The sequence below is a fragment of the Cervus canadensis genome, chromosome 33, assembly GCF_019320065.1.
Source record: "Cervus canadensis isolate Bull #8, Minnesota chromosome 33, ASM1932006v1, whole genome shotgun sequence".
In the NCBI taxonomy this organism is placed as follows: Eukaryota; Metazoa; Chordata; class Mammalia; order Artiodactyla; family Cervidae; genus Cervus; species Cervus canadensis.
In genome coordinates this window covers 30,828,695-30,841,660 of record NC_057418.1, presented here as the reverse complement: position 1 = coordinate 30,841,660, position 12,966 = coordinate 30,828,695, and the positions used below count along the sequence as shown (strand labels likewise).

At 51.8% G+C, this 12,966-nt stretch overlaps 1 protein-coding gene across 1 annotated transcript in view; it reads right to left on the bottom strand.

Moving 5' to 3' along the window:
* The window catches only part of IGF2R (insulin like growth factor 2 receptor), a 101,460-nt gene extending 88,842 nt beyond the window's left edge, over positions 1-12,618 (bottom strand). Inside the window, exon 1 of the mRNA XM_043456983.1 lies at positions 12,276-12,618. Within this exon, the coding sequence (XP_043312918.1) occupies positions 12,276-12,430 (155 nt within the window). The 5' untranslated portion in view covers positions 12,431-12,618. The remainder of the gene's footprint in view (positions 1-12,275) is intronic.
* Positions 12,619-12,966: the final 348 nt, after the last annotated feature.

Genomic DNA, 12,966 nt, shown 5'->3' with positions numbered 1-12,966 from the left:
ATCTATAATTTGGTTTCCTTTAAAAAAAAAAAAAGTTGGTGGTATACAAGTAAATTCACATAACACGGTCACTGGCTAGAGGACTGTTTTTCCGAATCTAGAGTGAGCAGCCAATACCAAATCTGGGGGACGAGGGGAATGCAAAGTCTTTCCAACCTGAACAGCAAAAAAAAAAAAAAGATTTCTCTGCTTCTGGCCTACGTCCAAGGGCTCTAACAAAACACTCAGGGAACATTTGGCTCACCACTGCCTCTTATCATTATCAGAGAGTTTCTCAGCTCATCCCTCCAGACCACCGACCCTCGAAAATCTGGAACGGTTTCCTAAAATAGCAAAGGGGGAGGATGGCGGGGCGAGGGGAGGGGCGGCAGCGGGAAAGGAAGGCAGAGTTTCCAAAACGCACATTTGCAGCAGAAATGTCAAGAGCATAATGTAACCCCTCTTGTCAATAACTCTGCTTCTGACACGACGAGAGAAGAATCTGATTTGGCACAAGGAATACGCACCCTGATCTGCAGGCGCGGGGGGACACACGAGTTAGGTACAGCATTGTGGCCAAAGCTTATATAGGAAGTACTTCACTTCCTATTCTAACAAACCCACAAAGCTGTGGATAAAGATACGAGGCCAGCAAAAAAAGGGGAAAAAAGGCAAGGAAATGCCAGACATCAATCTCTGGTTCTCCCTGTAGTTACACCGGGGCTGGGAGCAGGAAGCCAGTGGTCTGGAGAGGGATCACTCTGGAGGAGAGACTCCGGTCAGCATGAGCGGTGGAGGCGCCAGGGGGTCGGCAGGCGTGGCTCTAAGGCCAGCACCCTGAGTGTCCGGGAGAGGCCCCAAGGAACCCAGGCGAGCTGCAAGGTGCCCACGCCCTTGGGCCTGAATCCCACCCCCACCCCGCAACCAGCCTTGGGGGACACACTTAAGCAGTCGGGGCCCCACCTTCCAGTCGCCAAGAGTCATCCACCCCACAGCCATCACCAGGAAAACTGGGAAGGTGGAGCTGTTGAGGCACCGTCACCTAAGCTCTCATCTGGATCAACAGCAGGACTCAAAGATGGGTTAAAAACTGAGTCTGCGGAAAGGGAGAGTTGGCCTGGGCAAGTCCTTTCGAAAGGACTGTCACCTAACGACAGGACGGGGGTGGGAGCCTGGTTTGGGGGCCAGTTCCATGGAGCTGATGAAGCTCAAGACGGAGAGTGGGGGAGCTCAGGACACACACCCAGACACACGCACACCAGCCGCCTCCTGGGATCTCTCGGAACAGGACGGGCACTCCGGCCCACCCAAGCCCGCACCACGCAGCCACCAGCTGCCACCAGAACAAAGGCCTGATGAATCGGAAACTTGTGGAAAAGGACAGACACGCTCTTCCTCAAGGGGCTTCCAGGAACCCGGCGGCCAGGGCCCTCCGCACCCGAGATCTGCCTCTGAGGGCCGGCCCGTCCGCCTGCTGCTCACTTGCTGCTTTTTTGCCCCCAGTGACTCTACGGCCCCAGGACGCAGGCCAGGGTTTCAACCCGAAACCCTACTCTGTGAGGCCCCTTTTACAATCTGGGTGCTTTCTTACTCTGTTCCTCAAAAGCAGAACGAAGGCTTGAATTACAGGCTGCACCTCCTCCTTAATCATCACATGGATGTCGGAATTCAATTGCCTTTAAGGTCAACTCAGCCCACAGTGTAGAGATCAAACCTTAAGGCTCAGTCCCCTCAGAGGCCATCACCAACATCCCCCAAACCCTCACAGACCCAGCACCCTGCCTTCAAAGCCTCTAGGACAAGAGGAAGTCTGCCTTCCTAACTTTACGTGGTTTTTTTTTTTTTTTTTTGCTGTGCCAAGTTTATTGCTGTGCAGACTTTTCCCTAGTTGCAGCAAGCAGGGGTTCCTCTTCGCTGCCCTGTGAAAGCCTCTCACTGTGGCGGGTTCTCCACTTGCAGAACACAGGTTTTAGAGCGCTTAGGCTTTAGGAACTGCAGTTCCTGGGCTCCAGAGTACAGACTCAGTAGTGATGGGGGCACAGGCTTAGCTTCTCCTCGGCACGTGGGATCAGCCTGGATCGGGGCTCAAACCTGTGTCCTCTGCCTTGGCAGGCAGATTCTTCACCACGGAGCCGCCAGGGAAGCCCCCCCACCTTCCTACTTTCCGGGCAGTCAGCTCAGCTGGTTAGTTCGGATGGTGACGGGGCCACTCCCAGGGGTGAGTTCTTCACAAAGGCCAGCAAGGCTGCCACAGGAGAAGAGCCTCTGCTCTGAAGGTGCTGGGGTCACACGACTGAGTAACCCTACCACCCACTGCTGGCAACAGGAAGCACAGGGCCACGTCAGTGTCAGCATCACGTCACCTGAAAGAACTGCGGCTACACCAGCTCCCCACCCCCACCGCGCACGTCCACGGGATGACCCCCATCACTGTCCCAACCTCCACCCACTCTCTCCAGGCGGCCCCTACTTCTCCACCCCCCGCTCCGTCCTTTCAGTTCCGTCCCTCTCCCCCCACCCCGCCCCACCCCACATCCAGTCCTAGGCAGAGTCCACCAGCTCCACCTTCAAACTCCCCAGGATCGGACCACTCTGCACCACGACCCCGGTCCAATCTGTTACAAATGCTTACCTGGTCCAGCAAAAATCCAGCTTCCCCCTCGGGCCGTCCCCACCCGAGGTCAACTCCTGGGCTCAAGATCCTCCCAGGCTCCCGCCTCCCTCAGAATAAAACCCAGAGTCATTCTTTCTTTGTTAATATTTTTTATTCAAACGGTGTTGATTTACAACTGTGCTCCTTTCTGCTGCACCGCAAAGGGATTCAGTCAGACACACCTACACTCTCTCTTCCAGAGTCACTCTTGATGGCCTATGGGACGTGGCCCCGGCCAACCGTCTCCGGAAATTCCCGTCTCCCACCCTCTCTCTCGCTCTTGCTGCTCCATCCACGACGGCCCCGCTGCCACTTCCCAGCCGTGTCAGCTAGCATCCCGGCTGGAGCACCCGATAACATGACCCCTCTGCCTAGCACACCCTTTCCCAGGGTCGGATGCGCAGGTGACCCCCGCGCTTCCTAAAAAAAGCAAAAGGCCCCCTTCCCCGCCTACAGACAGGCCCCGGGGATGGAGCAGCCTCCACACAACAGCCCCGGCCCACACCCCTCTCCCCAGGCTCCCTCACTCACCCGGCCTCCACGAAAGGAGGGACTCTCAAAAGGGGGGAGAGCCAGCCACTCGGGTTTCTCACTTTGTCTGTGATGAGCGACACTCCTCCGGAGACGGCAGCGGAGGGGCCTCGGAGGACACGGAGGGGTGACTCAGCGGGGACACATCCTTGTCACTTCTAAGAAGCCACCCTTCAGCACGTCCATGCTCGTGGTTTGGGGTTTCTATTTGCAGACCGGGGTGCTGGGGAGTGGCTTTCAGTATAGAACAAGTGTTTTGAGGATGTCTAACTGGTTTTTGACTAGAGAGAGTCACAGATGGTGACAAATTAATGTTACACACAGTCAACACCGGGCGGTCAGTCGGCTCCTAGACGAGCTCTCCACGTGCACGCTGCATGTTTATTCCCGCACAGACATACGTGGGAAGAATTGCACGCAACCACACGGACTGTAGATCACCAGGCTCCTCTGTCCATGGAATTCTGCAGGCGGGAACGCTGGAGCGGCTGCCATTCCCTTAAAGCACACAGGCTCTGATTTAAAAGACCTCCCTGGCCGTCCACCGGCAAAGGCCAGGCTTCACTGTCTCCTTCATTTTTCCCTGGTCCCTCCGTACCCCAAAACAAAACTCAAATTGATAACTTTCACGACCTCAGATTTCTTACATCTCTGAGCCCCCAAAAAATGAAGAGTGTGACATGTGCAAAATTCTACCCACCCCCACACCCTGGGGGGACGCCACCTTCCAGAGAGTCACAAAAGGATCTGAAAGCAACAACATAAAAATCCCACCCAAGATTTCTGGCCCATCTGAAGGGCAAGCTTCATGGTCACAGAAACCAGAGGGGCTGGGATCTCCCCCCCAACCCCACCCCAGCCATGGAGGATACACACAGGCTGGCCCCCAGCGCTGGTTACCACGATGACAGAAATAGGCGTGACGCACCACTCTGGGCACCTCAAAACCCCGCCTGTGGCAGCTGGTTCTTAAATCGTGCGGCACCGTGAAGCTGGCGAAGGGCTCTCTCAACGCTTCCCACTGGCCTGCATTCTTGCGCCCAGTCCCCACCTACAGCAGACACCCTGGAATCCAAGACCCACCCCACCTCCAGGGAGACAGGGACTGAGCCCCTCCGGAGCACAGAAGCCATGCAGAAGTCCTCGGGGGCTTCAGGACCTTCTACCAAAAAACGAAATCAGGAGGCTCTCTCCCCCCCACTCCCCCACGGTGGTGGACTATTGCGGCCACCACAGGAAGGAGGGCAATACCAAGAAAACAGCAGGAGAGAGCCTGGGGCCACCTGACATATGGCACCTGGCACCCGCCCCAACCCCACACCTCCTATCAGCAAGCTCCTCCTTGTGTAAGCAAACTCGAGCTGGGCTTTCTGCTACTCAGGAGCTGGAGGAATCTTGAAGGATGGAGCCTCAGAACCGCAGAAGCCTGGATGCAAACTCAACCCTGAGAATCACACGGCCCCGTGGTTTTAAAACTTTAAATGATGGAAACACTTCTTTCTCAAAAGAACTCTCCCATGGAGTGCCAATGTACAGGATGGATGAAGAAGAAACGCCCTTGTGTTGAAGCAAAAAATCCCCTGGATACTAACAGAGAACCCGGGGGGAGGGGGGGGCTGCAGAGGAACCAGCTAAAAATATCACTGACCTGAGCACAGAGCCCTAACTTGCAGAAAGAAAGCAATCAACGCCACCACCACCGTTTATGACCACTAAGGATGGCTAGGCACTTAGACATACTCTGGTTCTCACACCACCCTAAAAACGTGATTAGCACCCTGACTTGACACAGAAGAAAATCAAAACCTCAGCAGGTCAGTTAACTGGCCTGAGGCTTTTTACAACTAGTAAAGGGGAGAAAGAGTCCACATTCGAAAGCAGGACAGTGACTTCCAAAACTCCACTCCCAGCCCTCCTGGGGAGGAAGCTGGGACGCAGAGGAAAGAGGGGACTGGCCACCGCCAACTCAGAAACCCCTCCGTGTGGACTCCAGCTGCAGGCAGTACACACTGTCCTCTGCCAGCGGCCATCAGCGAGGGTCCAGCAGCTGTCTCCGGGCAGGAGCAGGGCTGGGAGTGATGTTTAGGAGGCCAGAAAAGCACCTAAGACCAGCCACAGGGACACGCCAGCCAGAGGAACGCCCTGCCCATCCCCCGGCCTCCCCCCAGCAACTTGCAGCCAAGCTTCAACAACTGCTCCCAGCCCCATCCTGCACGGCTGTGCAAAAAGAGGCCACGCGCGTCCCAGTGGAGCCTCAACGCAAAGAGCACAACCAGGAGGCACCAGCCGTCGCAAGGGCACCCAGACTGTAAAAACGAGATGACAAACGCCAACAAAGGAACTGGGCCCAAGGAAAGAGCAATTCACAGGGCGATCTGAGGAGAGCTCCACGTCTTCCAAGGGATGAGGGAAGTCGTGGCAACGATGCAGAGGCAGCTGTGAGAATACATCAACTCTGGACGCTGCTGGAATGTTTCTAAGAAACAGAAAAAGTTGAAGAGCTTACCACCAACAGAACGGCTAGGCTAGGAAACGGGACAGAAGACATTCTTCTGGAACCCTGCCACAGTGGCAGTCAGATACAAAGTATAAACGACAAAGTGTATGTTATGATAAAGAAAGGCTGAGAGGCACAATGAGGAAACTTTGACCCAAAGAAAGAAACTTATTTTTCCAAACACACAGAACACGCAACTCAACGAGGTTCTAGGCCACAATTTCACCCTTTTACTGCCCACATGAGGGGAAAATTCCATCTACCTAGATTGTGAAAGATTTTTAAAAACTGGTGGATCCAAGAAGTTCAAATAGCTAGCATTTTGGGGTACAAGAAGGAAATATTTAGAACGGAAGGATGAAAAAAATGTATGTATCAAAACCCATAAGTAGCATAGTACTCAGGGCAAAGAAAGACACAGCTGTAAATTCATAGTTTAGTTGTGCAAGCTGATTTAAAAGATCTAAGCTTTCAATTTAAATTAGAAAAAAAAAAAAAAAAAGAGGAGAAACAACAAAATCCGAGTGTATAGCACAGGAAACTACAATCAATATCTGTAATAAACCAAATGGAAAAGAAAATGAAAAAGAGTATGTATGTATAACTGAATCACTTTGTAACACAATATTGTAAATCAACTCTACTTCACTAAAAAAAAATTTTTTAAGAAAATTTAAAAATTTTTTTAAGAAAAAAAATTTTTTAAGAAAAATCAGAGAAATTTTAAAAAAACTTTTTAAGTTGACGAGAGCATAAATGAATCAAATAAAAAATTAATGGTGACAAAGATGGTAAAATAAATACTAGTTCTTTTGAAAAGACTAGAAAGACTAGAAAAATCTTTAGTAAACATTAATTAAGGGAAACAATACATAAATAAACGTCAGAATTCTTAAAATTTACCTACAGATTCGAAAGGTATTTCCAAAAGCATGAGAGTAGATGCTACATATTTATATGTGAATACATAATTAAAATCACAATTTCCTAGGAAAATACAGATTATCAAAACTTGCTCAAGAAGTATAGAATCTGAGTAAATAGACTAAACTGAAACAGTAATCAAAACTCCGCTTCCACCACATTCCATCTCCACAAAGGCATGAGGCCCAAACAGTTTTACTACTGAGTTCTACCAAAATTTAAGGAACAGAAATTGTCCATCCTATACAAAAACTATTCCGTATCATACAATATACTAAAAACTAACTGGCTCTTCCCACAAAGCAAAACATTCTTGATACTAAATTCATCCAAGAATAATACAGCAAAGAAAGTTTCAGCCTGAACTCACTTAAAAACACAGTTGCAAGCTTCCTACATAAAATATCAGGAAATGTATGCGTGGGTGCTCAGTCATGTCAGACTCCTTGTCACCCCACAGACTGTAGCCCACCAGGTTCCACTGTCCATGGAACTTTCCAGGCAAGAATATCGAAGCAGGTTACCATTTCCTTCTCCAGGGGATCTTCCCAACCCAGGGACTGAGCCTGCATCTCCTGCATTGGCAGACAGATTCTTTACCACTGAGCCACTGGGGAAGATGGGGTGCTCTTAACATCCCACAGTGCAAAGGACAGACCCCACAACAAATGTTTATCCAGACCAAATGTCAGATGTGCTAAGGCTGAGAAACCTTGGTACAAAGATTTTGTAGGCTACAAAAAGCCTGATTTAAAAAGAGAAAAAAAAGGTAAATTGAAGTTCATCAAAATTAAGAAATACCTATTTTCCAAAGGACACATTAAGGAAAAAAAAAAAAGCAATCCAAAGACTGGAGAGAAAATATACACTATACAGACCTGAGGAAGGACCTGACTTCAAAAACATAAAGAACTCTTAAAGCACAAAAACACGTCCCCCAAAAAGTGTGTTCAGGGATGAGGGGCAAGAGATGTTTTTGAGAATCACACACACACAAAAAGATATTCAAATGGTCAATGAGCACACGAAAGACGTTCAACCTCATGAGGCATCCAAATAAGTCCAAGAAAAGAAGTTCAACATCACGAGGCAGCAGGGGTGTGAAAATTAAAATCACACTGAGATACCACTACAAACCCAATCGGGTGGCTAAAATTAAAAAGACTGATAGGCTCAAGTGCTGACAAGGATACAGAAACACCGGAACTCTCACACTGATGACGGAGATGCCACATGGACAACCACTTCAGAAGTCAGTTTGCAGCTCCCATAAAATCAACCCTCACTCCCCAGCCACTGAACAATCTCACTCAGGTATCTTTCCAAAAATAGAGGCTATGTCCACACAAAATCTTGTACATGAATATTTACAACAGCTTTGTTCGTAACAGCCCAAAAAACTAGTAACATCTAGATTAGTCTTGGGTCCAAAAAAAAAAAAAAAAAATCAAAACTTAGATTACACATTACTTAAAATTAACAAAAGAAATTCAAAAGTTTAATAAAATAAAATTAGCAAAAGGGGAGCAGGGGTGGCCACCAGTTCTCTGGATCCACTGCTGTCCAGTTGGTGGTGTCTCCAGCTCTAACCCCTCCCAGTTTTCCCCTCTACTTAAGAAACATCGATGGATCACTTGGAGAATAAATGAGTCCTTTGTCACCTTGCCAGGATTAAAGGTGAAGAGACACCATTAACAAGAATCCAGGCCTCTGTCCCTCACTGGTCATGAGTCAGCTATGAGGAAAATACAAAGGACTCACAGGTATATCTGATCTCAGCTATCTCCATGTCCATGACTAGTGGCGTCATGGCCAAGAGGGCTCATGGCTGGGGCAATAAAAAAAGGAAACAAAAAAAAAAAAAAAGGAGAAAAAGAACAGTATCTGCAAAGTAATGAGCTACCTTCTACCGTCAGTCCCAGTTCTGCGACCGTCGTGAATTCTTTTTCCAGCACAGCACAGTTATACATGCCAAGATCAAAATAAAGATGAGACATCTAAATGATTCCATTCAACCCCATCTTTTAAAACTCCCTTTGTGAAACACTGATAAAAGATATAAAGCCCAATCAGGAGTTCATTCCCTGGGACTTTTGTCGGGATGATGGTCTAAGAATTAAAGCATGTGTCTACCCACAGTTAATAATCTTGGGCTACACACACACTTATTGTTGCAAGAAACATATACACACAAATGGATGTGATCCAGGTTCAACATGTGGCCCAAATTAGGCATATAAGCACTGTTCCTTCGGAAAAATCGCAGGGAAAAAAATGTCTCCTTAGAGACATCAACTAAACCAACCTCAACTCCCAGCTGGCTTCATTACTCTCTTGTCCTCAATATAATAAATAAAAAAAGAGTTGCAGCGTTTATACAGAAACAATTGGGGGAAAGTTTGTTCTAAACAGACTTTAAGGTACTTAACTACTTAAATCAAGACAGCCCAAAGCATTATTTTATAACTCGTATAAACTGTTAAGCCTTCACTCATTAAGAATGTTGTTAACACCAAAATAAAGGGTGGAAAGTCACCCATTACCACGCATGTGTAGGATGGCCTTTTACAGAGCGTATCTCGTATGGAAGAGGGTGAAGCTGTGGACAAGCGGAGGGCCTTCTGGTCTCTTCGGGTGGCTCCGCACAGCCTCTGGCCTCTGCCCCCGACCTCCTGGCCCCACAGACCCTGCCCCCCGGCCTCTGCACAGCCCACACAGCTCAGCACTCCGCGCCCCAGCCCCGTCGTGCCTGCCAGACCCACCAGCGGCCACAGTGGTCTCTGGAATCCAGTGCTTTCTTTGTCCCACACACCACCTCCCAAGAATCAGCCAAGGGATTAAAACCCCCGACTTCTTCCACGGCACAGGACTCGCTGGGTGCATCCATCCTCACCAAGCTTCAGGAACACACGACTCAGGCTGTCCAAAAGGACACGTGCTCAAAGTGCTGGGAGAGCAGATACGCTCTGGGCCGCTGGCCGTGGTCATCCCTGCTTTGCAGCACCCGGCTGAGGATGCTAAAGGCGCTGCGGGCACGGTCCCTCTTCTGCTGCCTGCATCCCTTCTGATAATGAGCCACTTGGGGACGACCCCTGCCCACCACACTCACCCCAGGAGGGGTCTGGGCCACACGGCAGGCCTGCAGGCCTCCCTGAAGTGGGCCCCAACTTCCTTCCTGTTGGTCCTAAGGGCCCACAGGCGAAAGGTACCCGCCCCCGGGGTCTAGAGAGCTGGATTTGGGAGAAAAGGCCGCTGCCCCAGAAATCAAACCCCCTTTCCAGTGACCGTGAGACCTGCCTGCCAGGGTTCTTGCGGCCGCCAGAAGTATCTGGGAGCCCCAAACCTGCGAGAGGGGAGCTGGGGACTGCACCAGGCACCAAACCACCAGAAACCGGGAGAGTCTTCCATGGAAAAACGTGTTCCTCGTTACCAGCAACCAGCTCGCGGACGTTTGGAATGTGACCCCATGTCCGTGGGGACCGCTGCCACCAACTAGCAGTGCAAACACCAAGAGCAGAAGTCTGCTCTTCACACTCACCGCGAGGCCTGGGCAGCTATTTACAGACGGACGCCCAGGGCTGGCAGAAAAGGCTGCCGTAAACAGCCTGCTTCAGGGCTACTAGGTAGAATTTTTCAAAATGGACTTCAAGACATGATCGGCCCACATTCCCATTCAAATAGGCACTACAGTGAAGGAACTTTTAGGCAGTCTGACTTTATTCGAGGAAACAGATTTTTTTTTAAAAAACCCCTTTCCCTGGGTGGGGCGGGGGGGCGGGGGGGGGGATGTCTTCAGTGTTTAAGCCAAGGTATGCATTTGAAACGGGAAAAAACAAGACGAATTTCAAATTTCAGGGAGTGGGTCTGAAGTAGAGACTGTTAAACGCAGCTCTGGAGAAGTCTGAATGTGAAACCAGAGCAGTAACGGGAAAAAAACGTGCCGACGCCCAGCTGCGACCTGGCTGGCGCTGAAGTCCTCAGAAGCCTGGCAGAAAGGACCTGTCCTAAGACCACAGAAGCTACATGCTAAAAAAATGCAAGTCCCCCAGGACACTGTCAAGCACTTGCTAAGTTAGGCCCACGTGTGACCGTGAGGAGAGGCATTTCAAGATACAACGGCCATTTCCTACTTGACCAAGAGGCCAAGTTCCATCTGGAGATGAGTTTGTGAACCACGGTCCAGGCGCTGGGATGACTATCCTAAAGCAAAAGCGTGAGTCCCTTGAAGCAGTGCCAGAGTAGGAGTCTGCCCTTGAGGCCAACTTTATTAAGAAATCAATTCCAATCTGCCAGCAACCAAGACTTCAACATCGTTGAGCCAAGCTGAGCTCATTTCTCATGGATGCGTATGGTTTCAGTAGCCATTACCCCCAAAACGTCTTCCTTCAAAGATCAGTCACAGCCTAACCTTGGGTCAGCAACTGTGGCTTTTCACTGTAACAGGGGGCTTCTATGAGTAACTGTGTATCTTAGGGCAGTTAACTAGCCTACAAACTAATGTGCAGTTAACTCTCCCTCCTGCCCCCCAATACCTTTCCAAAAAAGGACAAAGAATATGGGCGTTTCTGCTTCCATTGTGCGTTCAGCCTCACTCTCCTCAGAGTAATAATTTCTGCAAGTTCTCAATTCGGGGGTAATAAGACCATCTCTAATGCAAAGGAAGACTAAGAACCCCATACACCTTACCACAAACTCAAAATTCAGCTCCAAGTGGGCTAAACTTCGCTTCATTCTGAGAGGTAACTTGCTAGCGCCTGGGATAACTGCTGACTTGTTTGTCCACGACTCTTTCAGAACTTTTCACCCCTTTTCCACCAAGGTTTAAAAAATTAAATAAGAGCTGTATTTTCCATCATCCTAAACAGTCCAGAGAAGGTTGGTTAGAAAAATACATGGAATCGGCAGTTCCCCAACCCCGGGACTCCCGGCCATGGCAGGACACTTAATAGTCCTCACTGGGACCACGATTATACAATCATGGTTCCCAAAGCAAAGGACTCCACTAGAATAATCCACCCGGAGACAATGACATCATGTGAACAATGAGACAGGAAGTTCAGCTCGCAGAAGTGAAGGATGAAGTCTCGAAAACCAATACTGGATGACCATCCTCCATTCCCCCGATTTTTAAAAAAGTCAAGTTCTGCAGAAAAAGCTACTTTAAAAATGGAAAACCCACATGGAGGAAATCAATCATCAAATGATACCAACCCCCCCCCCCCAACTCCACGGCCATTCCTGTGGGTGAGTCTGTCCACCTTAAGGGGCGCCTCTGAAGCCCAGCTGGTGGAACTTTGGGGGAAACGTGGAGTCGGAACAAAGCGAAGTCGGGGGTTCCTGCGCCCTCCCAACTTTTTCAAAGGCGCACCGCTGGGCATGAGGGCGCCCGCAGGGTGTCACCCGGCCGCCCGCACGCACACGAAGCCGCCCTGGACTTGGTGACAGCCACAAGTGGCCGGACGGCGGACCCCGGGCCAGCGCGGGCCGAGCGCCCCCCACCCCCTGCCCGTGGGCACCGATCCCCCCTGGGTCTCTTATCCCTCGCCGGCACGGCGGCAACTTTCCGTTGGAGACGGGCGGACCCAAGGAGATGGCTTGGGTCCCTCCCCGGGGGCGCCCCCTGCACCCCCATCCCGCCCGCCGCGCGCTGGGGCGCCGCGACCGAAGCCGGTGCCCCGGCGAGCCACCCACCTGCACAGCTCGGGGAACTCGGCGCCCTGGGCGCCCGCGGCCCCGCGAACCCAGCCCGGCGGCAGCAGCAGCAGCAGCAGCAGGAGCGGGCACCGCGGCGGGCGCCCGGCGGGCGCGGGCCCCAGGTGCGAGCTCCGGCCGGCGGCCACCTCCATCGCGCCGGGCCCGGGCTGCGCGTCCGGAACCCGGCGAGCGGCGAGCGGCAGCCGGGGGCGGCGTCCGGGACACGGCTGTGCAGCCAGGGCGGCGGGCGGAGACGGACAGGAGCGCGAGGAGCTGAGGACTAGCCGGGGGAGCGCGAGGGGCGCGCGGCTCTTCTGGGCTCGGCGGCGGCCCCGGGGCCTATCACGTGACCGCCGGCCGGCCCCGGCCCCGCCCCCGCCCCGCCCCGCTCACGTGACAGCCTTGTTCAGGTGATCCCCGCCCGCCCGGCTCCGCCCAGGCCCGGTCACGTGAGCGCGGCCCCGCGCTCGGCCGGAAGCGGCGCGGCGCGCGCGCGCGCGCAGGTGCTAGAACCCAGGCCTGCAGTGCCCGCCGCTACCCCGCGGGACCCCAGCCTCCGTGTCTCCCCCGGGGGCGCTTTCGGGGGATGGAGGTGCTGCCCAACGTGGACTGCCAGCTTCCCACCCTCGACCGACAGGGAGGGGAAAATGAGGTTTAGACCTAAGTGCTGTAAAGGCCGCCGCGCAGC